Source organism: Cebus imitator, unplaced genomic scaffold (genome assembly GCF_001604975.1).
Source record: "Cebus imitator isolate Cc_AM_T3 unplaced genomic scaffold, Cebus_imitator-1.0 Scaffold52, whole genome shotgun sequence".
Lineage (NCBI taxonomy): Eukaryota > Metazoa > Chordata > Mammalia > Primates > Cebidae > Cebus > Cebus imitator.
In genome coordinates, this window is record NW_016107367.1 from 7,286,145 (window position 1) to 7,311,884 (window position 25,740).

Here is a 25,740-nt window from a genome sequence, read left to right on the forward strand (position 1 = left end):
GGTTTTACCTCTGTCATGTCCCTCTACTGGGCAGTCTAGGGGTCCTCTGTAGAAGGGTGTCTTGAATACTGAGAGGACGTCATCCCTCACTGAGAATCATCTGGAGCTTGATGACCCAAAGGTAAGAGGAGGCAAATGAGGTTATCAGATTTAGAAGACATGGACAGAAAAGGAGCAAAAATAGAAGACTAATAAGTGGACCTAAAAAGAGAAGAACCCAGGAGAATTATTTCCAGGTTTCTTCCCCATTTTGCCAACTCTGAGAGCCTTCTTCCTCCTGTAAACGGGAGGCTTGATTTAGGAGTGGTCTGATGTTGTCTCATACTTTTCCTAGTTAATTTACACAAAAGCAACATTTTTCATCTAAGGCTAAACAAATTGCACTAGCCATTAACATCTCTAATCCTTGGCTATTTTGGGGATTACAGCTGCTAGAGAGTTGATTTGTTCTTGCAAGTTTGTTAAGGTTTTGGCCATGGCCTCAATGTTGTTGATTTCCTTGAGAGTTGCCTGAAGGTTAAGGAGGCTTTTGTGATTCCAGCAATTCCAGTTCCTGTTCTGGCTATGATGCCAAATCCAGTGAGAAAGGGAATTAATTGGATAGCCCTCTTCACCCTGGGCAAGATGAAATGCCAGTGTATTGGTACAGGAAGAGACAGATTGTGAAGGGCTATGAAAATATTCAGGGTACATATCCTAGGACACAAGATCCAGTCGAGTTAGTGGAAAGGCATTGGTGAACTGACTGGCCACAAATGTAGAAGATTCCTTGAGTTTTAAGACAAGTAGAGATATTAAAAAGAAATAAAATTCTGACTTTTTAGCTAAGGGTCCTGGCTGACTCTGTATTTTTCTAAGCTTTACTTAGAATTTAATGGTTTTAAAGCAGGCAAGTTGTATAGTTATTAAGAGTCATAGTACCAGTTTATTACTTTAAAGCATGTAGTAGACCTAATGACCTTTGAAACTGTACATTTTTAATGATTTCCCTTTCACAGATGCATGAACCAGCTATGACATGCTTGGACTTTTCTGACTTGTCCTAAATATCCCTCTTTTAAAACAACCAGTCATTTTGCTTTATGACAAGAATTTACCAAACAGGATCCTTTCTCGTATAAAATCTTTTTTTTTATAATGTTCCTTATCAAAAATACCTCTTTACCTTTATAACCTTTGAATTAGGCAAAAGTAACTTTCCTTCTATTAGGAAGTTGTGGCTTGCGCTACATCTTGCTGTGCAAGTCCTGTGAAGGGGAGCAGATAAGGAGGTTATCAACATACTGTAGACATTATCCCCCCTCAAGAGATTTCTCAGTTAGATTTCTTGCTAGGACTTGTCTGAATAAGTGTGGGCTATTTTTAAACTCCTGAAGGGAATTTATTAGTTATTGCTTAAAGATTTAGGTAGCTCTCCCAGAAGAAATAGGGCCATTAGAAGGAAGGATGAATTTACAGGTTGGGTAAATATTAAGGAGGCACCCATCTTGAAAAGTATATTTTTGCCCCAAAGGGGAGTGAATCTTTTCTTTTGGGGGGAGGGGGTGCCATTTTCCTCCAGTATCCAATAGGATTTGGAGAAGAGTTGCTCTGAGAAGGAGATTAGCACAGAGTAGGGAGCTCTTGAACCCAAAAGGAAAATTTTACTTGACACCTCCAAGAGTTGCCCTTGATGATGATGTCTTATTGATGGTGATGTCTGATTTGGAAGCCAGTTGAGCAGAGAGCTCCTTCAGCTCACATCATTCAGGGAATGGGATTCTGTCCCAGGGGCCATTTGCCCCTTAGGGCAGTCCCATTTCCAGTGGCTGAGCTTGTGGCAGAGAGGGCAAACTGTGCAGGGCTTTTTCCCGTTGATCCCATTGGGCCCATTTGCCTTCCAGCAGCCCGGCTTCCCACGACAATGGCAGTTCCCTGGAGGAGAGCCCTTAGTGCAATCTAGAGGGGGGTTGGGGATTGTAGCAGCCCTTATGTGAGCTGCCTCTTGTCCTTGAATTTCTCCTTTTTCTCGACCCTGTCCTCCTTGTCCTGATCTAGGTTATAAAAGACTGAGGAGGCTAATTTGAGGATTTCCTGCATTGGGGCACTGGATTCTAAGGCTGACTTTTGTAATTTTTTTCCCAGTTTGTTTTTAGGCCAAACAGTATTACAAAGGAAAACTCGTTTTTTTGTTCTAAGGTTTGCGGGATCAAACTTTTCCCAGTTCTTCAGGATGCATCCAAGGGGAAGGTCCTGTGGTATGGAGACACAATTCCTCATCTGCAAAGAGAGAACAGAGGAGAAAAAGGAAAAAGAAGGTATCCCTCTGTTATCCTTTTCTGAACAGGGCATATTCCATTCATCCTTAGGGTTCCAGAATGAGCCAGTCTTACCGGGCACCCTTAAGCTTGGTTCCATCTCACCACGATTTTTCTGCACCAACTGACATCTCAGACTGCAAGTGATTTCTCCAAGATGTTCTTGAATTGATAATGGCAATAGGTCCCCTGAGAGGAAAGTCATTGCTTTCTTAAAAGGGTCTCCAATATGCATCCTGGGTGCTCGCAGAAGGAGCCAATGCCCATCACGTGGGGGATGTCCTGTAGATTTCCAGAACTGTAGCCTCTGCTCTGTCTGAGATGAGGTGAAAACAAGTAAGACTTGTACGTTAAGCTCTTGATCCTGTGCCCAGCACACGGTAGTCACTCAATGAGTATTTGTTGAAGGGATGGATGAATTGGCTCTTAGCTGTCATGTATGTGGTCTGATGCTCAGAGATTTTTGTCGAAGATTTACTCTCCCACTCCCCATATTTTCCATGGTGTTTCCTAGGATGTCTGGAATTGCCTTATGACGGCTTATGGCTGAAGGCTTTGCTCCTTCCTAAATGTCATTAGCATTCAACATGAAAGAAGTCTCTGAAGAACCAGTGGGCGACAGGAGTGACTTTTCCATGCTTGCTGTGTTTCTTGCTGTCTGCACTTGGAACAGTGCCATCCTTCAGGGCAGGGACTGGGTGTCTCATCTGTGTGTCCTCTGGGCCTTGCACTGCGCTTAGTGCATGCCAGACACTCAAGAATGGGCTCTGAACAAGTGCCTGAGAGAGGACACTTTTGTCTCTTTAGTGATGAGTGCTGGGCTTGTCACATAGTAGGTGCTCAATAAAGGCTTATTCCATGGAAGGCCAAACATGATTTCTCAGGAACACTGGGAAGTAAGAAGCATTTTGATCCCTGGAAAAGGCCACATCCAGGCTAGATAAAGAGGCTTTCAAATATCTTTCAATAAATGAGACCCATGGCTGACGTACCTTCTTCCAAAATGTTCATTTCCCCTCTGCTGACTCAGCCCCTGGCCATTGCCAGAGCAGATTAAGTTGTTTCCCTGTGAGTTTCTGGAGGAGTTCCTACAGAGGGATGCCAGGGCCTGCACCCAGGTTCTTGAAAGAGAACCGAAGCACTGTGAAATGCTGCGCCCGGGCAGCGGGAGGCAGTGGGACACCTGGCCTCTTGGGGGAAGAGTCCAGCCAGGAAGAAGGCCAGTGTCCTCTGTCCAACATTTTCTCAGTGCCAAGCATTTACCAGCAGACTCCAACTGCATCCATGCACGATCCTGGAGGGCAGGTGTCACCCCCACTTCACAGATGGGAAACTAATTCTCAGGAGTGTTAACTAACTGGCCCAAGTTCCTGGAGGGGAAGCAGCACAGCTGGCGTCCGCACAGGCTCCAGAGCTGTGTTCACACTCTGACGCTGCCTCCCACAAGACAGGAGCAGGGTGTCAACACACAATGATGCCAGTACTCACTCGGGTGCCCGCCAGTCCTGGCATCTGTGTACATGGGGAGAGAAAGCAGAGAAAAATGGGCGTGGAAATGGGTTTTAAACAGAAATCTACTGTGCTGGGAGCTTCTTGGCATCTGTCTTCATGGGAAGGGGAGTGGTGAAGTGAACAACCTGAGGAACTGGGGAGTGTGTGACCGTGGTTCAAGGGATGCTGCATTTTGAAAGAGGACAGAGAGGAAGGGAGGAGGCCTAGTTTGCTCTGGCTGCCATGGCAAAATACCATAGGCTGGACAGCTTACGCAGCAGAAATGCATTCCTTGCAGTCCTGGAGCTGGAAGTCTGAGATCAAAGTGCTGGCCAGTTTGGTTTTTGATAAAGGCTCACTTTTTGGCTTGCAAACAGCGGCCTCTCTGTCCTCAAATGGTGGAAAGCAGAAAGGAGAAGGAGGGAGTGGGGAGAGAAAGAGAGAGATGGCGCTCCACCTTAGGTGTCTCTTCCTACGGGGACACGAATCTTTTTGGATCAGGGCTCCACGCTCACACCCTGATTTAACCTGAATTATCTCCTTACTCCACATACAGCCACACTCGGGGTTAGGGCTTCAACGTACGAATTTGGGGGAACACAGTCTAGTTTGTAGCATGAGGGAGTTGGGAAGGTGACATTTTAGGCATCCACAGGGGAGAGTTTGTAAGTGGGGAGAAGCCTTCCCGGGGTCCATCGGAGAGATTCCCTCCTCTGACACCTCCAGCGTGCTTCGGTTTCTTCATCTGTAAAGTGAAACTATGCAACTTCCTCATAGGATTCCTATGAGATGATAATGAGAAAATCTATCTCAAATGCTCAGCACAGGGCCTTGCACACAGGAGGTGTTTCTCTTCTCAGCGAGGAGGATGGAGTGGGGTCTATTGCCCACCACTTGGCAACGGCTGGGCCTGGGACTTGCTTCGAGCAATGCAATGTTTGGAAGGGACGCTGAATATCAGAGCTGGGCCCCCAGGTGCCTTGCAGCATCCCCTGTCACCTCTCTTGGTATCCGTGAATAAGCCTGAGCTAGCCTGTTGGGTCATGAGAGTGAGGCAGAGGAGAATGAGGAGACATAGGAGTCGGAATATTCTAGGTGACCATGCAGGTGCCAGCTGGTCACCAACTTTCGGGGGAGCCCAGCAAATATCAACCTGGCTGACCCAGACCAGGAACATTACCCAGCTGACCGACGGAATTATGAGCTAAAAAAAAAAAAAAATCATTGTGGATATAAGCCACTACATTCTGGAGTGCTTTGTTTTGTTTTTACGCCCAGTCAAAGCTAAGTGGTAGCTGTATTATCTGCCCATATGGCTGGTGTGTGACTGCATTGTAATTGGCAAAGATCATGGCAGGTATGAGGGATTTTGTCTTTCTCATTAAACTGGAAGAGGACCTCTGAGCTGCTATTGAGGGTCACAACATCAGACTGTTCTATGGCCTTACCTTTTCTTTTCCTTTGAATATTTAATTATACAAATATAAAAATTAGGCAACCTGTGTACATGTTCTCTGTGCAAAAACCTGGAACATCTGCCTCAAGGCTCTTTTGACCACGTGGGTCTTGCGGTCCTCTCCCCGGAGTAATCCTGATTCCCACTTTCTTCCTGTGCATTTACCTTTCTCTCTGTGGACCCGTAGACACTGCAAAGCAGAGTTTTCCATCTTCTGAATGGCATGATGTCAATATTTTTTAAGCATTTGCACTTTCGTCCAGTGATTACATTTTGGAGAACCTTTATCCAGGCGAGGGTGGCCTCTCTGCTGATGGGTGCCAGCTCTCCTGCCCTAGGCCAGGCACAGGCGCACCCTGAGTGGGTTGTTGCCAAGGGAACACCTGAAAGAACGCACGTGGGCGGTGACATTGTCATCCGGCCCGGCTTGCAGCCTGCTCTGGCGCAGCCGCTTCACGGGCGGCACATCCACCACTCTGAGGTGAGTCCTGGGGGCCCCGCCTAGAGCCCCAGGGAGGACCACCCCGCACACGGCCCTGGCATCTCGTGGGAGGATGGGAAGAGGATCTTTAAGGGCCACGGTCATTGCCATGGGCACCAGGCTTACTGTGCTTGCACAGACTGGAGCAGGGGGATAGGCTTCGGCAACTTGGGGGAGGGGTGTCTGAGGTGGGGCAGCGCCGCTTCGGAGGATCAAAGTGCATGCGCTGTGGCCTGCCTCGCTGCAGTCCGGAGCCTTGTCCAGGTCTGGGAGGGGAGGGCGGGTTTCTCAGCTGCTCTGGTTTATATCCACACACAGATGGGGCCTGGTGTGAGGTCTCAGTACAGACCGTTTCTAGGGCAAGGTCCAGGGCAGGTGTCTAAGGGACCTGAAAAATGGGAGGCTGAAGTCCCAGGAGCGCCCGGTGCGTCCTGCTGCTCGCTACTCTCCAGCGCATTAGACTCACAGGCCAGATCAGGCCATTCCCCACCGCACAGCTAAATGCCAAGCAGCCTGTCTTCTGCCTGGAGCGCATTTTCTGTGACATCTGTCACGCTGTGGGCTGGGAGTCCGAAGGACACAGGTGTCTTGGGGATTCTCCTGCCTTTCTTTCTTCCTCCCGGCCACCCTCCAGACATGATCTATTGAGGGGCAGCGATATGCCAGGCAGTGTGGCAGGCACTGAGGATTTCGGGGGCCCGAGTCAAGCAGAAGGGTCCCTGCCATCCTGGAGCTTATGATCTAGTCCAGGACAAATATGTAGCTGGAAGGCAGAGAAGGCCTTTGAGAAAATCATAGGAGCAGTGACTCCAACAAAGTGGGTTGTTCTGGGCCCCAGGGCAGAGCCAGCCATGGCAAACCAGAGGAAGAAGAAGCTGGGTTGGGGGTCAGGGTGGGGCAGACCCTGAGACTGGGCAGAATCTAAAGGAGGCCATCATGTACCTGGGGGAGGGATCAAGCCCCCATGGGGCAGGCTCTCCCAATGCCGACAGCTGAATAGGGTGACCAATTGTCTCAGATTGCTTGGGACCTAAGGGCTTCCTTGGACACGGGCTTTTAGTGCTAAAACCAGAAAGTCCTGGGCAAACAGGGATGAGTTGGTCTCCCTGGGGCTGGGTCACTGGACAAAGCGTCCCAGAGGCAAGCCCAGCTATAGCCGCACCAGGAATGCAGTGCGGTCTGAAGCAGTCAGGAGAAGCCTGTGGGCGGGTGACTGCATCCCCGCCTGCTTTACCAGAGCAGGGAATGGCCTAGCTGCCTGGCCACCCACTACCAGCCTGAGATAACTTTTGCTTTTGCCACTTGCTGCACTTGAAACCAATGACGCAAGCTGAGGCATGTAAATAATGACTTCACAGCACCCTGGCCTGCTTCCTGTGGTTGGGCAAGTCTGGAAGGGGCCCGCCCGGGGATGCAATTACTGTAATCTCCGCCATGTGGCCTCCTTCCCTTCCTCGCGTGGTCAGAGGTCACTCCTCATTTCCTCCAGGAGCATCCTGCGGTGCCAGGCCTCCCTGGGGCCAGAAAGAGGTGGGAGGTGGATAAGGGCGGAGGTTCAGAAGCCCCAGTATTGACCGAGTGGCAGCGGCTCCCACTTGCTGAGCTCCAAGCTGTGCCCCAGGGACCAGAGGCTTAGAGGCCTCATCTCAGTTCATCCCTACAGTGATCTTCTAGGGGAGGTGCTTGTGGTAAGCTTTCCTACATCTGCTGTAACCAATGACTGCAAATTTAGTGCTTAAAACAGCATCAATTTAGTATCTTACAGTTCTGGAACCAGAAGTCCAAAATTAGTCTCACTGGGTTAAAGTCAAGGCGTTGGTGGGGCTGGGGCTTTCTGGAGGCTCCGGGGAATATTCGTTTCCTTGCCTTTCCCGGTTTGGAGAGGCAGCCCACACTCCCGGGCTTGTGGCCCCTTCCTTGCGGTACTCCAACCTCTGGCTTCCTTTGTTCCATTCTCACAGGTCACGCTGGCCCCCAGCTTCCTCTCATGGGGTTCCCTTGTGATGAAAGCAGGCCCACCTGGATAGTGCAGGATGGTCTCTCATCTCAAGATCCTGACTCAGTCACATCTTCAGAGCCCCTTTTGCCATCCAAGGTAACATATTCGCGGGTTCAAGGGGTATCTTTGAGGGCCTTTATCAGCCTATCACAGAACTACTCTTTTTTTTTTTTTTTTTTTTTTGAGATGGAGTTTCACTCTTGTTGCCCAGACTGGAGTGCAATGGCACGATCTCAGCTCACTGCAACCTCCGCCCCCTGGGTTCAAGCGATTCTCCTGCCTCAGTCTCCTGAGTAGCTGGGATTACAGGCACCCACCACCATGCCCAGCTAATTTTTTTTTTTTAGTAGAGATGGGGTTTCACTATGTTTGCCAGGCTGGTCTTGAACTCCTGACCACAGGTGATCCGTCGGCCTCAACCTCCCAAAGTGCTTGGATTACATATGTGAGCCACTGCCCCCGGCCCATAGTGCTACTCTTGCTCCCATTTTACTGATGAGGAAACTGAGGCTCAGATAATGTGTGTCTCTTGCCCAAGGTCAGGGCCAGGATGGGAATCCAGCCCAGGTCCTGGAGGGCCACCACATTAGTTCCTATGGCTCATGGGTTCCTTTATGAAAACTAAGAGGAGGTGTTTTTCCTCTGGGCGCAGGTGGTCTGCACTGGGTACATACCTTGGTGAGTGGCATGATCTGGACGTCAGCCCCTGGATGTCCCTAGGTCGGATGCCTCTGTATAGTGACACCTGTCACTGTGCAGCCAGATGTGGCCTCCAAGGCTGTTTCCATCCATCTCTCTTAACCCAAGGGCTAATGATAAGTGACCTACTTGGGGTAAAGATGGGATGACAGGACAAACGATGGTGGGGCTGCCTTCTTGGCGCCAGTGTGTATAGGACTGCTTCCACCTAAGCTCCCTAGGGGCAGCTGTCCCCAAAGATAACAAAAGGGAGGGTGGAGAAGAGAGACCCTCCTGCTGGGCTAGCCAGGTGACCTACCATCTCTTTAGGAAGGGCTAATTCTCAGACTTACCTTCTCTGGTGAGATTGGTGAACTTTTTCTATAGAGGGCCAGACCGTAATTATTTTTTACTGTGCTGGCTATATGGCCTCAGTTGCAACTACTCAGTTCCTATTGCAGTGCTTAAACAGCTATGAGCAAGGAATAAACTCATGGGTGTAGCTGTGTTTCAATAAAACTTTATTTACAAAATCAGGCAGTGGGCCAGACTTGGCCTCTGCCTTAGTGCACTTGCCTTTTTGTTGCCTCCTCCTAAATACTAACCAAGGAGACAGGTGCTCCCAAAAGAATTCTAAGGCAGTTGAGGGCCTGCCCAACTCTTCCAACCATGAGGGAACAGGTTTTAGTGGGAGATGGGCTGCTTTGTTGAGCAGTGAGCCCCCACAGTGGCAATCTGTGCTAGGGTCTGTGAGCACACACTGTGTAAGGCCAGCTGCTGACATCACCTCCTTAAATCCATAGGATGCTTCTGCACTGTTTTCCCAGGAAATAGAATTGGAAACAACCTCACGTCCCCCACCATCATATCTAATACAAAGGTGGGGTTGGGGTGACTTTGATGGGGTTTCATAAATATTCACAGAGCTAGAGCCAGTCTGAAATTTATAGGCTGGCTAATAATTTCATCTCCTCTATTTCTTTCCAAACAGATGTTCTTTAAGTCCAAGTTTGTAAACACAACACCTACAGAGCCAGACAAATAAGATGAGGCTAAAGCCAGCTGCTGCAGAACACCTGGAGCTTCAGGGAGGCTTCCCTTAACTCACACTGGGCCAGGGCTACCGTGCAAATGGAGGACAACACGCCATTTGCCAAAACATTTAAAAGATATGATTCAGCTAATGAATTCTGAGCAAAATATGCCCTCTTCTTTTACCTGGACAGATGCACCTTTGTACCCTGGAAGGAAGGCTGGGTTTGCATATAGCCTCCTGGGAATCTGTGATGGTGACGTTTATGTCAACTTGACTAAGCTATGGTGGCCCAGTTACTTGGTCAAACAAATAAACTGGTGCTGTGAAGGTATTTTTTTAGATGTGATTGACATTTAATTTACTAGACTTTGAGTCAAGCAGATGATCTTCCGTCATGTGGGTGGGCCTCATCAAATCCGTTGAAGGCCTCAGGAATCGGACTTTCCCTAAAGAGGAAGGAGTTCTCAAGACTGAAGCACAAAAACTTTGCTTGAGTTTCCAGCCAATTGCTCCATGGAATTTGGGCCTAAGATGGCGATATCTGGCCTACCAGCATGCCCTACGCATTTCAGCCTGCCCTATTTGCCAGGCCCCACAATTGCACAAACAAAATTCCTTATTCCTTAAAATAAATCCCTCCCCCCAGGTACACACACACACACGCACATGCACACACACTATATTGGTCCATTTCTCTTGTGAATTCGAATAGCTGCTTTTTAGGGTTCTGTGCCAGGGCGTGGTGGCCAGGACAGTGGGCCCGGCCCCAGGTCTGCCCCCCTTGTCTTCCCATCCACAGTTTGAACATCTTGAGCGTGACCTCTCACCACATCACAGACAGCTGCTCCCGAACCATGGCAGTCAGCTCTCAAAAATATGAACACAGACAGAATTCTGGGGTCCTGAGTATGGAAGTATGACGTAAAAGGGGGGTGGCAGAGCCAGGTGGCCATGACCTCTGGCCTTTGGAGCTCTTGCCTTATGGGGAAGGACTATGTAAGAGGAGGACAGGGAGGGCCTTTAAAACAGGGGCACAGGGCAGGCTCCTCTCTTGCCTGGGCTGGGGGGCTGGCATTCAAAGCATGGGCAGGCAGCTGTTATGTGAATCTTTCCGTTTTGTCCAGAAAAGCCAGAAATCTAAATTTTCTGTTGCTGTTATTGTTGGCAACTAGTTTAAGTGAGTTTCACAACAAGGTGCAGGCTGAAGGTGCTTCTGAGAATGTTCTGCTTGTTGGCCCAATTTCTGGGTTTATGGGGTATGAGCACTTTGTAAACATTTGTTGAACGGTATACACATTTTTCTTTCTGTATGTCGTGCTTCAACGCAAAGCTTTATTCAAACAAAACAGAGCGATGCCCAGTTCCATCAGAGGAGATCTGTAGACTGGGTTAGCCCTGTTCACCTGTCTGGGCCCTGGCTTAGAAGGTTTGCTTGGCATTTATTTAGGGGGTGGGGCAGGGTGATCCCAGGGGGTTATCAGTTAATTTCCTCTCTGAGACCTCATGGTTTAGGGGCTGTTCCTCATATGGGAACATGATTTCCTGAAAGGTACGGCCAGGGTGGGGGGAATCTCAGAGCTTCTGTTTTCCTCCGCAGCCACTAGCGGGCGACAACCCACAGACCCCAGAGGCTGCCAGGGTCTGTTCCCATCCCTAACACCACACTGCCCCCTGCTGGTCCTGGCTCACTGCATTTTTTTCCATCCGACTGATTTTCTAGGCTCAGCAACTCAATTGCCCCTGGGGGCAATTTTTGGGAAGAAACTACATGCTTTGGGGTTTCTTGGACAAGGTAGGATTTTGAATGAGCTTCCAGGAAGTCAAAAGCTGAGTGTCAACACAGGTGCAGACAAACATAATACTCCTTGCAGGAGGAGGGCGCAGGTAGGGAGGAGGGAGTGCATCTCAGCTATGCCACGTGCTCCTCTGAAGGCAGACCCAGCTCACATGACCCCCTGATTCTGCAGACCTAAGGGTGTAAGGGAGCCCAGGAGCTCATGGCTCTGAGCAGCCTGCCGGGGATTCTGCCCCTGACCCAGCTTCTAGCAGCACTTGGAGCCGGCTGGTGGGAGTCACACGGGGTCATCACACAGCCACGTGCCCGCGACTGGCCAGTCATCCATCACATGGTGTTTTCATGTTCACATTTGCCCAGTAGTGCTGTTGCCCCCTCCCCCAAACAAAAGGAACCCTAAGCACGCTGCAAGATGGGGGAAGCCCTCAGTGCATGTTAAGAACACCTTTGTCAGTGGCTTCGTAACAAGTATCTATTTCACAGGGTGGAAGGAGTCGCAGTTGGGGCAGACCCAGCAGCAACTGGGGCTCTGTGTTTTTCTCCTCTTCAGGGCTATCTGGATGGACATGAAGGCTTCCATCCTAGGACACACACGGTCGGCTTACAGAGCAAGAGATAGGAAGGACAAGGCTCAGGTGAGAGGGAGGATGACACTCAGGGCTATGGCTGCTGTGGTCAGTGTTTACAATGACTCTGGGCTGCAGAGGGCTCTCTAAGGCTTTGGTGTTAATGTCTAGCTTCTGAAGACAGATTGCTAATTGCAGTCCCAGGCATCTAATTAATCAATGGAGGATGGAGTGGCTTGGATTGTGGGATCTAGAAGAACTGGGTTTGAAGCCTACCCTGCCACTCTCTGGTTGTGTGATATTGGACAGGTCGCTTCACCTCTCTGGGCTTTAGCTTCCCTATCTGTAAAATGGAGATGAACATATCTAGCTCTCATGGGAGTTAGGGCCATTTCTTTTGATGTGTTCCCCGGAAACAGACCTGAGACAAGGGTCCAATACAATCGATTAATTAAGGAAGTTCTTTTGGGAAATGGGGATGTTTGCAGGAAGCAAAGCCAGGGTAGCCGTTTCAGGCAGCGTCCTGCTGGGGGCAGCCTCCGCTTGGTCCTGCAGGGAGCTCTGGGGTGTAAGTTTTTAGAGCCCATTGGAGGCTAAGGAGTTGAGACACCTGTCGTCCGTGGCCACCAGTGGGAGGAGGAAGGAAGCAAACTGCCTGACCCTCCTGGCTGCTCCCATAGCCTGAGGGCAGCCTGCAGGGGTTGCAGCTGGGGACAAAGGCACACTGCCGGTGGGGTGGGGGGCACACCAAAATGCACAAGCCCTCCGAGGGCATCGGCCAGTGCACTGCAGGGCTCCTGCGTAGTCAAATTAGAAAATGGATGTGACATTTCTTGTCTTATTTCTTGCAGTTCTAGAGGCCGGAAGGGCAAGAGCAAAGCATCAGCAAGGTTGAGTTCTGGCGCACCTCTTCCGGGTTGCTATGGGCCATCTTCTCATTATGTCCTCCCTCAGCAGGAAGAGGGTGAGAGAGCTCTCTGGGGCCCCTTTGATAAGGGAACTTCCCATTCATGTGGCTCCATCCTCAGGATCTAATCACCTCCCAAAGACCCCACCCTCCTCCTAGTACCATCACATTAGGGGTTAAGATTTCAACATAGGAATTTGTGTGTGGGGTGGCACAAATATTCAGTTCATTGCAGGAAAGATTTCTGCAAACTACGAAGTGGGATGCATAACGCTGGTTCTTGGAGCAGCAGTAATGACACACGGCTGTACTGGGGCTGCCCACCCGCAGCCCCACTCTACTGGCATGAAACAAAAATGAGGAGGGAGTTTGTTTGACACATTCTAATTCTTTGGAGGCAGGGTCAGGCTAATCCTGGAGTCAGATCCTAGATGCTGAGCCTCATTGGTGGACAGTATCTGGGGCCATCAGAAAACAGCATATAAGGCCCAAAACAGGGACAATGTGTTGAGCCAGAAAAGCTGAACCTGCGGCTAGACTCAAAGTTTAACTCAAAGTTTAACCTTCCAGGGACAAAGGGAACTGGGTGAGAGCAGGGACAGAGTGGGGCGGCAGCCAGGCAGGAGAGGCCAGGATAGCTGAGGATGACTAGGACGGGGCTCTGGAGCTCCTCAACATGGGGGTGGTTGTCCCCGCGTGGGGTGAAGGTCAGAGTGCATTGAAGGAACATCGCCAAGACCCTTTCTGTGACAAGGGGCAGAAACCCAACTCAAACTGGTTCAAATAGACAGGAAATCGATTAGCTCACATAAGGAGAATCAGATGTGGCTTGATCCACGGGAGACCAATTAGACCCATCAGGAGCCAATCTCTTTCTTCCCATCTCTGGGCTCTGCTTCCTGTGACCCCACTCTCAGCAGCTTCCCTCACAGTGGTGAGATGGCGGTTGTCATGACAGACTCACATCCTGCTGGCTTTCCTTCCAGCAGAGAGACAGAGCCCCACCAGTGGAGACATCACTTTCCAGTGCTCCCTTACGAGTCTGGGCATCTATGCTGCTTGCATCTGCCTGGTCGTGTAGTCACTGGGGTCAGGGAGTTGGGAGGTCACCACTGGCTAGTCCAGAGCCATGCACCCACCTTCCAGGTATCATTGTGGTCATGGGGCATTCAGGCTACCCAGCCCAGGATGGATCGAGTACACAGACAGGGTTGAGGCTCCCCAAGAGGAAATAGCATGCTTTACCGAAAGGTGACGACAGATGCTGGGAGTCCAAGACCAGCATGCATCTGCCCCAGCAGCCGTGTCTGAGTTCTTGAGATAAGTACTAGGATGCCAGGCCCCAGAGGCACCTGCAGTGGCCACACAGGGAGGCCCCTTTTCCACTCAGAAGGGCCCAAAGAGGTATAGGGCACCACCTGGGCATGCCCTGTGGGCAGTGGTCTCCAGCTAGTGTCACCAGCGTGCAGACTTGGCTGGTTAGCCAGGTGTCTTCTGAAGCTTAGTCTCAGGGGAGGACTGAATCCTGCAGCCCCAACCATGATCATGACACAAGGACTTGGAGCCTGGACCCTGAGCACTGTGAGGGCAGGAGCTGGGTGTATTCTTGTCTGTCCAGCTCAAAGTAGAGACTCGGTGAGGGAAGGAAGGAAGAAAGGAATGAATGAATGAATGAATGTATGATGCTGTTTCCAAAAGCACTTGGGGACAAGACAACACTCTGTAAGAACTGAGTATAAATCTCTCTCTACCCAGAAGCTTAGGGTGGCCAGACATGTTGTCAGGTCACCTCTCTGAACTGTCACCCTACCCTGAGCACTGGCACCACCTCTTCCCTGGGGGATAGGGGTGCCTTGATTGTCCTCTCCAAAACCGTATGACCCTCGCTGTCCATCCCACACTTACTTTCCCCCAACACTTGTCTCTATTCGGTAGCGCATGCTTTCACTGTTTCTTTCTTCTTTTTTTTTCAGAAGTAAGCTTTGATTTTTATTTCTTTATTGGCTTCTTGTCTACCGTCGCCATCAGAAGGGGGGGGGACTTTGTTTTGTTCACCATACGCCCCAAGTGTCTAGAACAGTGCCTGGCTCATAGCAGGTGCTCTGTCATTGCTTATTGAATGAACAAGTAAATGAGCTTCAGTTTCATTTTCTAAAAACTGGAGGCTTGTTTCTCTGGCATTCTGGCCTGGAGCCCTAGCCTGGGTAGGTGGTCCTCCTCAGCCCTTGTCCGTTTCAGGCTTCTCACTGCCTTGCAGTGACAACCCGTTGTCTTCACCTGATCATTTGCCTCCCCCACCCGCCACAAGACAGAAAGTAGGTGCCCTGCTTGATTGTGCTTGGGGCTTGGGAGGGGCTGACACAGGTCAGCTGTCCAGAGGATGGAAAGCTGGAATGGAAAGTGCTTGCAAACCCTCAGGGCAGTGCGGCGCAGATGCCCGTTGCCGTGGTAGTTAATATTATTTGTGCTGCCTGTGGAAGAGGCCGCAGCAGCTGGCTTGTATTGATATTAATCGTGGGGCCATCTCTGCTGCCTGGTAAGGCCAGCACCCTGCAGGAGCCTGAGCTGCTGGAAGTCAAATGGAAAATCCCCAGCAATGGGAGGCTTTGGATACCATGGGTAGCAGGCAGCCAAATAAACAGGCAGCCTCACCAGAATCACTAAGGGGCCCATCTTGGTCCTAGCAACCTGTCTCTCCCCTTCCTCTTCCTCTCCTCCACCCCTAAAGGCTCAGGAGGCTCTGGGGAGGGATGCAGGGCCTGGCCACTCCAGCAGGCACTGAAGGAAGGCTGCGGTGTTCACACCCACGTCCCTCATTAGTTCATTGATGGAAAGCCTGACACCCCCATCTCTGGGCTGGGCACTGGGGAGCGCACAGGGGTGAGCCAGAGGAGGAATTAGCCCTCCAAGGGTGCACAGCTAATGGGGGCCGGCTCATCCCCAGGAGGGGGGAACACCCCACTACCCACAAGGTAACCGTCTTCTGGACTGAAGGGAAGAGCTGTGTTTGTTTGAACCTTTGCTTCTTTACAGGCCCCACATTTCAGATGGACATTCTGCTCCAGGAAGTCTGTACCATACCCTTGCAATACCAGGGCTGACTGGGAACAGGCACATTGCATGAGAATATATGTGTTTAGTATTTACAATCCTGATTGGTAAAACCAAAAATTCAATTAAATGCTACAGGGAGGGTGGGGCAGGAAATGAGGGACATGCTGTGGCCTGGGCTGGATGGGCCGTGGCTTCCTGAGACATAAATTCAGCAGCACTGGACCAGAGATGCCTCCTTTTCTTGAAAAACCTTGCTGCTAGCCATTTTTGCTGTTTCAGAATGATGCGTATCAGTCTTAAGGATGCAGTCCATTGGGCCACGTGAAAGCCTCTGCCATCTTTGCAAGGCACACAACTGGGAGGGAAACCCCGGGTTATCAGCCATGCTGGTGCAGAGTGGAGGTGCCATCCAGCGAGCTAGGGAAGATGCCAGAGGGGCAGGTTCAAGGGGCAAAATCAAGAGCCTCTTGCCAGTTTTCTTGCTGCCTCCCCACTCCAGAAACTGCAACTCTCTCTACTTGAGAACCAGCCCTGCTTCCCTGTGGCCAATGGAGGCCCATGGCCCACAATGGTGCCCACCCTGACATTCAAGGCCCCTTCCAGCTGCTGTATCCCCTCATCAGCCTCAGCTCCATTGCTGCCTTGACCTTCATCCATCCTGTCCCTCTAGCCTGACCCCCACACCCCCTTTCCTGTGCACCTGCTTCTGCAGATTCCATACCAAGTTAAGCCTTGCCTTCTCCAGGCAGTCCTCAGTGATCTCTTTAATTGCTGCCTGCAAAGTCCATGTAGCACTTGACGTTACGAAACACCTTCATTTTCTTGCTCCATTCCCACCCTTGGCTCACTTATCGGTTGGGCTGTTGGCCGGCTGGGAATGGCCAGGCCCTGGTTTCTCCTCACCCAGCAGGCCAGCCTTGCTTGCATCCTCAGGGTTCCAAAGTCAGAACAAAAAAAGGCGTCTTGAGGCCTAAGCCCAGAACTGACCCAGAATCAGGTTTCCAATCCTGGTTCACTCGTTACATGGCCTTGGGCAAGAAACCTCTGCGGGCGTCAGATCCTCATTTGTAAAATGAGGATTAAGTGAGTTAACATGTGTGTAAAGAGCTCAGACCTGCTTCAAACACCTAATAAGGGCTATGTGAATGTTTGTTATTATCCGTGAACTAATAAAGAAAATGATACGGTCCATGTTCCCTGTAGTGTTGAAATGCACTGGGCTGACCATTCAGGTATCATTCACTCATTCACAGAATATTGGGGGTTTGCTATGAGCCAGACACTGTGCTGGGTGGTGGGCATAACGTGTGGAATAAGATACACTTTGCTCTTAGATGGCTCAGAGAGTTGGGCAAACTGAATACAGCTTCTGCAATTTGATTTGCTACAGGTGTGATGGAATGGGATCAGGAGGGGATAGGGAGGAGGGGCCCCGCTCTGCCTCGGTCGGGCAGGAAAAGCATCAGAATGGAGGTAATGCTGGGGCTGAGCCTTTTAAAGTTGAGTAGAACATCTGGTTTATATAAAGCACAGATGAGAACCACACACAGAGGAGTTTATGTTTTCTTCTTTTCTCTTTTCAATTATCATAATAGAAAATGACAACAGGAACAGTGCTAACAAAGTGAGAAGATTTCACAGCTACATTTTTACATAAGGTTAGATATTTTTAATCAAAAGAGCACATTGAAATCCTACATTAAGAAAGAGTCTTCGCTGTAGAAAAGTCAGTGATCACATGGTGAAACCAGGCGTTGGTAGCAAAGGACTCCAAGAATAGTTAAAATACCTTTTTATGAAGTCAACTGCTTACATGTACAAGGTTGATCATGAAAACATCAGTAAGACACAGAAACATTTCTGATGCTCTCGGCATGAAGAACTGGTATCTGGAGAGTAGCAAGTTACAAGAATAAGGTTTCTTCAAAAGTTTAAATAGTATAAATAATGTTAGTATGCCTTCAACTGGCGGGAATAGGACCCGGCACGTGGAAAAGGGTCGGGAATAAGAGAAGGAGCAGATTTGCTCAAAAGTCGCTACCCAGCATGCCCATGCCCACCCCAATTAAGCTTTTCCCTAAACGTGATCCTCAGATGCATTGGTGAGGGGCCATGTCCCTGGAGGTCCCAGAGACACAAAGTTGAGGGTGGAGAAGTTTAGTCCCACACTCCCATCTGCTTTGTTGGGTTTTCTCCCTCCAGTCTGGGGGTCCCCACAAATGCCTAAGATGGTGGAAACAGAGTCACATGGATTTCCAAAAGACTCATATGACATGCTGGGAGTTCCAGATCACTGCCCTCAGCTGGCATAATTTGAACTCAGGGCAGTGACCAGGATCTCTGATGTTGCTCAGAAGAGCTTTGATTTACTTGATGGCTCACAAAAGTGAAAAGCACGCATAGCTTTGAAATCAGAGATAGGATGGCTCAGCGCAAGGTCCCCCAACCTTGGCACTATTTGCATTGGGGGCTGGATGATTCTTATTTGTGGGGGGCTGCTCTGTGCATTGTAGGATGTTTGGTGGCATCCCTGGCCTCCACCCATGAGATGCGGTAGCCATCCCCACCAAGCTGTGAGAATAAAAAATGTCCCCAGATGTTGCCGACGGCCCCCAGCCCTTCCTTGAGAACCAGTGGCCTCATGGAAGCCACCACTAAGTCTCCCAGTGAAAACTCCATAGTTAGGTATCCTGAAAAGCTCTCTCTCCTGAAAGGCTCCACCTGGCAACACTCCCAAGCCTCTCACAGACTCAGTTTCCTCAAGGTAAAAGGTTGGAAGCTCCTTTCCTGCCAGCGTTACTGAGCCCTTATCAGAACCATCTGCCTTGTTGGGACAATGCGTTGAACAGCAAACACGGTATGCTCTGGTTCTTAAAGGAACTGGCAGAAAGACACCAAGTGAGACAGATAGATACAGGGGAGCTGCTTAGCCACGTGGACAGGGGCTCAGTGTGGAACGGGCTCTGGTTCCCCCCAATAACCGGGGCCTGCAAATTCCCTGCAAATATGCTGTGCATATGTGTCAGGATTTATTTCCAAGGCAGAATGGAACTCAAACCTCCTCTTGGAGAGGCAGGAAACCAGCTTGAAAAAGGACCTAAAAGCAGTTGACTACCTTGCCAAATGTCTGCATGGAACCGTCTGAGCTGGCACAACGCTGCCGCCACAGTCAAAAGACCAGTGTCCAGACCCCCCGGGGACAGCACCGCCCATGCAGCTTCTCCAAGGACCAGTGTCCATGTCATTCTCTGCTTTTATTTTCTATGTTGATAATAAATGTATGACTTCTACAGTGATTCAGAACACGCTATATATATTTCAGAATTTATGTAGTCAATTTTGTGTACATGTTGGCTCTTCCATTCTGCTTCTGGCAGCAACTGTTTTCTCCCTCCGGGGGAGTCTTTCCTCTCTTCAATCATGATGGTTTGCATTGCTTTGTCCTTTGTTACTTTCCCTCCTCCTCAAAAAGAAAAGCAGCAAATGCTCAAGGTTTGATCTCAGAAGGACGCACTGGGAGTATGTAGGCGCTGTGATAATTCCGGTTATCCAGATCTTTCAGACAGGTCGCTTTTCCTGCTTGGAAGCTGTGGACTCTGTTCCTCTGGGTTCTCAGTACTCAGTTCAACCACCTTCTCCTCCATCCTTCTCACTGAGCGACCAAGGTCAGGGGCCCATGGAGTGGGCCAGGATGGGAGGGGTTGGAGCAGGTGAACATAGAACATCCAGGCTCTGACTGGTCCCTTTGGCCCCATGAGCAGAGCTCCCTGGACCTCCCTTTCACAGCAGCTCAGCCGAACCCTAGGACTTGCTCAGGGACAATCACTGGGCATGTGCCAGGAAGCAGCAAAGGGGGTTGGTGGCAGCTGCAGTGAGCACAACCCACCTCGGAACCGGGCAGGTAATCCCAGGAAAGCCCTTTGCTTCCCACCAAATGCACAACGCGCTGGACCACGGACTTCTGGGCCAGGCGCCCAGAAACTTGTCAGCTCTCCACTAATTTTCCACGTGGCCTCAGCTGCTCTCCCTGGAAAATTAAAGGTCCCGATTAGATGTTCTCTATAGCTTCTTATCAGTCTGAGGTTCTGAAACCGACAAATCTGTGTGCACTGCTGCCTGCCCCTTTCCTGGACTTACACTTGACTGTGGCAATCTGACTACAAGCTCTTGAGAACCAAACCAAACCTCAGCCCCAGCCTCTGAGGTCCCATATCCCGGGATGGTCCATCCCAGGGGGACCCTGGGGGGCATGGATGCAGGGTGCCTCTGGGGCTGAAGAACTGGGTCCGAATCACAGCTTCTTAGCTACAAGCAGTCAGCCCTGGCCTCAGTTTTTTCACAGAAAAATGCAACAATAATTAATGTGCATCTCTCTGCTTCCTCATTCCTGTCCCCAGGGGCAATTTGAGAAGTAAATGAGATACAAATAGAGCAACAAAAAGAGGGGGCAGAACTGGTGGCAGGAAGAACAATAACTGGTAATAATACTACTGCTAGTAACGAAGGCGAGTCATGCTTCTGAAGAAGGAAAGCGACATTTGTCTTTCAGGGCTCGGGCAGCAGTGCTGACAACAGGCAGACTGACCGACCTTCAGTCTCCAGGGACCCACTCGAGGATATGCCAGCGTGGTCTGGCAGGCCTCCAAGACTTCCAGCTCAGTCCGGGCTGGAAAAGTGTCTGCTGCCTTTCCAGTGAAGTGCTGCCGCCCCTCTTCCCATCCTTTCTCTCTCAGATCCTGGGGGATCTGAAAGAAGAGAGAATCATTTCTCTCGGGGGGGTTGAGTGGAGCTGGGAGTCTTATTTTCCTGTTGACCTTGGTTTCACAGGAAAGGGGAAGGACAGCGTTGGCTCGGAGTAGGAAGAGCTGCGCCATCATCATGCCTGGGTCCCTGGAGGCACAAGTCCTCTTAAGACAGGCCTGGCCACAGCGGCTTCTGGCCTCTTCTCAAAGACCTCCAGTGGCAGCCACTCACAACCTCACAAAGCAGCAAGTTGCTCTCTATTTTTTTTTTTTTTTTTTTTTTGACAGAGTCTCGTTCTATTGCCCAGGCTAGAGTGCAGTGGCGTGATCTCAGCTCACTGCAGCCCCTGCCTCCTGATTCAATCAATTCTCCTGCCTCAGCTTCCTGAGTAGCTGGGATTATAGGCACATGCCACCACGTCTGGCTAATTGTTGTATTTATAGTAGAGACGGGGTTTCGTCATGTTGGCCAGGCTGGTCTCGAACTCCTGTTCCTGCCCACTTTGGCCTCCCATGAGCCGCTGCGTGCAGCCTAAGTTGTTCTTTTGAATCAAAAGTGTCCCACACACAAACACAGGTGAGGGACACCTAATTGTTTGCAGAAGAGCAATGGAGGGGCACACAGAGGGGTGATCACAGAGAACATTCCAGAAAATGCAAGACCCTTTCTCTGAGGCACAGCTGTTTAATAGGCAATCCTCTTCTCAGCACGGACTCATCAAATCTAGGTGGATTCTAGGGTCAACCTCACCCAGGGAGAAGCCAGAACAGAGGTCCCAGCTAAAGTCTGAGTGAGGGGGACCCCTCTCCCCTGCCCTGGGGAGCCTGGGGTCACATTGCAGAACGGGATGGTCCCAGGGCTCTCACTCTGCAGTTTCAGCTGCAGTGAGCCTCTTTCTATGTGTGAGTGCTTCTGTTGGGCTTCTGGGTGTTGGCCAGGTTGGGAGGGTCACCTTCTGTTTGCATCCCAAGAAAATTGGTCTCTGGGAACTTCACTGGGGCATTCCAAGGAGACTTGAGTTGAACCTTAAAGAAGGGGCAGGCCTTGGGGACCAGCACCCCTGAAGTCCGGGCAGAGAGAGCACTGGGCGGGACGTTGAGCGTGTTCTACTCTGCCGATGGTCAGGAACCTGTGGAAGCCAGAGCTGGCCCAGGTCACACCATGATGTGGCATCCTGAGAAACAGACTCTGCAGATTCAAGGCCTGGTGTAAATGTGCCCTGGAGGTGCCACCCAGTCGCAGAAGGCAGTACAGTGTGGCAGAAGGAGCCTGGTTTTAGAGCCCAACTTCCCAGGTTCAAATCCTAGCTCGTCACTGTCATGCGTGTAAGCTCAGGAAGGTGACTTCACTCCTCTGAGTCTCTAGTTCCTCATCTGTGCACTGGGACAATGATGCTGTGTGGTGATGTTAATGTGCACGCAAGTCCAGTTGCACCTGGACACAATACTAGAGCAGTGAGGACCGGCATCTTTTTCCCCTTTCTGAACTGCTAAGATGGACCCCCCCGAGGCAGGAGGGAGATCACAGCTCGCTCTGGCTGGAAATCCATCCTTTACTGCTTAATCAGACACTAATGGGCATATCTATCCTCACTGTTATTTGAGAGATGGTGGTAAGAAGTTGATAAAGAAACCATAGGAGACCAAAATGGAGTGACCCCGAGGAAGTCACTGTCATCTGTGCAACGCAGAGCGGACGAGTCTCCAAAACCCTGGATCATCTGCTGCTCTGACGCTGAAGAGGGAGAGAGGCTTGAATACTGAATGTAACTGACATTTAGGCCAGCGGGTGGAGGCTGAGGGGCCTCCATAGGGAAAACTCCTGCAGCCAGAAGCACCCAGTGCCTGGGATGCTGGAGTCGTCTTCCGTGCTAGAAGACATTCTTTTCTCCTGCCTTCTCCTCCCTTCACTGGAGGAAACACAGAAACTTCTCTCCCAACTGCCATCTCCATGGGCCACTGGAGGCCAGAGAGCTGCCTGCTGCATCTTTACAAGGGCCAGGCCCTCCGAGGGATGTGGGGTCAGAAGGGAAGATTTGAGATTTGAGCGTGTGGGGAGGAGTGACTCCATGAAGACATCAAGCAACCCTGCCTTGGCTCTGGGCTTCTCTCCTTGGGCTTTTGCATGGAGACATCCATCTGTTAAAGACCTTGGTTATGGGGCAGACCTGGGGTTTGATGGAGAGAGACTCGCTGGAAACACCCATGCACACCCTGGCTAGCTGCCCAGACCACCCTCCACCCCGTCGGTGATCCCAGGAGTTCCAGGGAGATGGTCCATGTCCCTTCTCCCTCATTGCCAAGGTCAGTTTCTTTGCACTTGTGACCTCCTCTTAAGCTGAAGCTGGTGGATGATATACGGCGGCAGTGACAGATGTGACCAGTAAGAACTGGCGGCCATGAGCAGGCATTGTGTGGAGCCAGGTTAGTAATCCTATTATCATGGCGGCTTCCAGAGAAGAGTGCCGCTTCTAGACAACTAAGATGTCCCTTTGCCTGTCATCAAGAACACTCAGTTCTCCTGAGGCCATAGTGGCAAGTCCAGCTTTTTTGCAATTGTCCCTAAATATACACAGGGCTTCCTAACCAGCTTTTTAAGTTTCTCTATCACAGAGAGGGTTACTGATGTGATTTTTCTGTTTTTGCAGTGTAGAAAGTGAGGAGAAAACCTCTCTGGGCCTAGGGGTGAGTAAGCCCCTTTCTGGGACCTTTCTGGATCCATCTGCGTGGGTGGGAACGCTGCCTTGGGAAGGTGTGGGGGGTGGGAGTGAGTCCTGTGCAATGGAACTTCCTAAGGAAGAAAGAAAGTGGACCCTTCTCTATGGTTTTTTACTTGGAAGCTTCCTTGTTTGCCAGGCCCCCTAGATGCTGATTTTTAAGAATTTAAGGAAGTGGCTTGGGCAGAAGCACTCACAGCTGGAGGAGAATGCATGGTATCCAAACTGAGCGTAAAAGATGGGTATCTGAGTGGCCTGCCAAGCCTGCACTCACTTTCAAGGTGCCTGGACATTCTCCTGAGGGCAGCTTCTCAGGAACCTCCTCAGGGAAGTGCTTAGTTGGGGCAGAGAGAGCAGTGAGCTGGGAGTGAAGACGCATCTTTCGGTTCTGACTCCTCCACAAACTACCACAGGTGAATTGCCCCCCTTTCTGACCCATCCATTGAATCATTCAGTGGACACAAACCTTGTTCATCTCTAAAATTCCATAATTCCTTGGAGAAGAAAGAGCATCTTCACATGGGTGGCCTGAAGAGTCCACGGCTTGGCAGATCTAGCTTTTAAAGACATCCTCTCCTCTTCTTAAAAAGAAGAAAAAGTCCGACCAGCAGGTAAAAACCACCACTGACACCCCTAGAAACCCCACCCTATTACCAGTAACCCCCCCATTCCTGGGTCTCCCGATGCACTTGGGTCTTGGAAAGGGCTGGGTGTCTCATGATAAAGGTGCCGTTTCAAAGTCAAATCAGGACCATCCAATGGCCCTATCAGATGGCCAGCTCTGAATGTGAAACCAGAATTGGATGGGGAATGCTGAAATTCTGAGGGCTGCTCTTGCCCCAGCACCCCATCAAGCCCTAGATTTGATAAGTTTGCATAAAAACAAGACACACAAGTGATTATTTACCACCAGCAAGCGGTCATCAAACCATGTCTGTGTTTTAAACCTAACTAGCTGCTCCATCTGCTCTCCTGTTCTTGGAATGTAGTTTCAAGAATCCCCAATCTGCCTTCTGAAGGCCTTGCCCCGTCATGCCTCTAGGAGCAGGAGGCCCATACTTCCATGTTTTCTGACTCAGTTTGACCGCAACGTGGGATATTTGAAATCAGGGCTGCCAAGGGGAAATTCCAGAAGGACGGCCGCTGCCCCTGGTCAGAACTCCTGGTTCTAGAACATGGGAGCAGCTAAAAGCCAACAGCAAGACAGAGCCATATGCCAAGCCTCACCCCATGGTGGTGCAGAGTGCGCCATCCTCAGAAGGTGAAGGCGTACACCACGCCTACCACCACGATGTTCCCCAGCGTGGCTATGATGGCAATCCATAGCAAGACGGCGTCGTTGGAGGATCGAGGAGGATCTTCCGGCGGGCCCTGGCCGTTGGAGGCCGCGTGGACATTGGCAGAGGAATTAAACAGGGAATACTCAGTGCTGAAGTCCTCATTGGGTGAGTCCATGAAAGCTCCTCCCATCATGGGCAGCTGTGAAGAAGAAGGAGAGAGAGAATTATCCAGGGCCGCGGGGGCTTGGGCAGATGTACCTTCCGCAAGGAAAGTGGCCTGGTTAGACGGCCCCACATGAAGGGACCACTTCTACTGACCTGCAAAACAGGGCTTTGCTTTTGCGATTTTCTAATGGATGGTGCATATGGTAATCGATAAAAATTAGTGTGCACAGCATCCTTTTGAGGCAGACATTCTCATGCCCACGCTACTGTGAAGGCATCAAGGGACTCACCCAACAGCTAGCTGGTGACTCACCAGCACTCACCAGCCATTCCCCTCCCCCCATGCCAGGCTCCTCCAGCCATTCCCCTCCCCCCATGCCAGGCTCCTCCAGCCATTCCCCTCCCCCCATGCCAGGCTCCTCCANCCTCCAGCCATTCCCCTCCCCCCATGCCAGGCTCCTCCAGCCATTCCCCTCCCCCCATGCCAGGCTCCTCCATGACAATATGAGTTGTAAAGTTGTAAAATGCCTTCATTCCTTGTGTGTGTGTGTGTGTGTGTGTGTGTGTGTGTGTGTGTGTATTTTATTTTTAGTAGAGAAGGGGCTTCACTATATTGGCCAGGCTGGTCTCAAACTCCTGACCTCAGGTGATCCACCCTCCTCGGCCTCCCAAAGTGCTGGGAGTACAGGCGTGAGCCACCACACCCAGCCTCTCTTCTAATTTTAAAAATAGTATATGCTTAGCATAGAACACTAAGAAAATATAAAACAGGATAAAACATGAGAATCATGATCCCACTACATAATCATTGCTAACATTTTGATGGTTTTTCTTTGCAACCTTTTTTCTTCTGTGTGTGTGTGTGTGTGTGTGTGTGTGTGTGTGTGTGTGTGTGGTGTGTGTGTGTGAGAGAGAGAGAGAGAACACATTTAAATTTGTTTTTTAATCCCTCTATTAAAATGGCCATCAAAATTCCATTTTAACAGTTGTGTATTATTCTATCACGAACATAAACCAAAATTTAACCATTCTTCTTGAGTTGGAGATTTAGCAATTTCCACTTTTCCTATGAAAAA

At 50.3% G+C, this 25,740-nt stretch overlaps 1 protein-coding gene across 3 annotated transcripts in view; it reads right to left on the reverse strand.

Annotated features, from left to right (window-relative positions):
* Window positions 1–24,109: 24,109 nt before the first annotated feature.
* The window catches only part of CUNH14orf132 (chromosome unknown C14orf132 homolog), a 47,604-nt gene continuing 45,973 nt past the window's right edge, over window positions 24,110–25,740 (reverse strand). For 2 of the 3 annotated variants that reach the window (XM_037738349.1, XM_037738350.1), the window contains exon 2: window positions 24,110–24,698. In XM_037738349.1, the coding sequence (XP_037594277.1) occupies window positions 24,474–24,692 (219 nt within the window). In that variant the 5' untranslated portion in view covers window positions 24,693–24,698 and the 3' untranslated portion in view covers window positions 24,110–24,473. The remainder of the gene's footprint in view (window positions 24,699–25,740) is intronic. The other variant, XM_017528183.2, reaches the window with a different exon arrangement.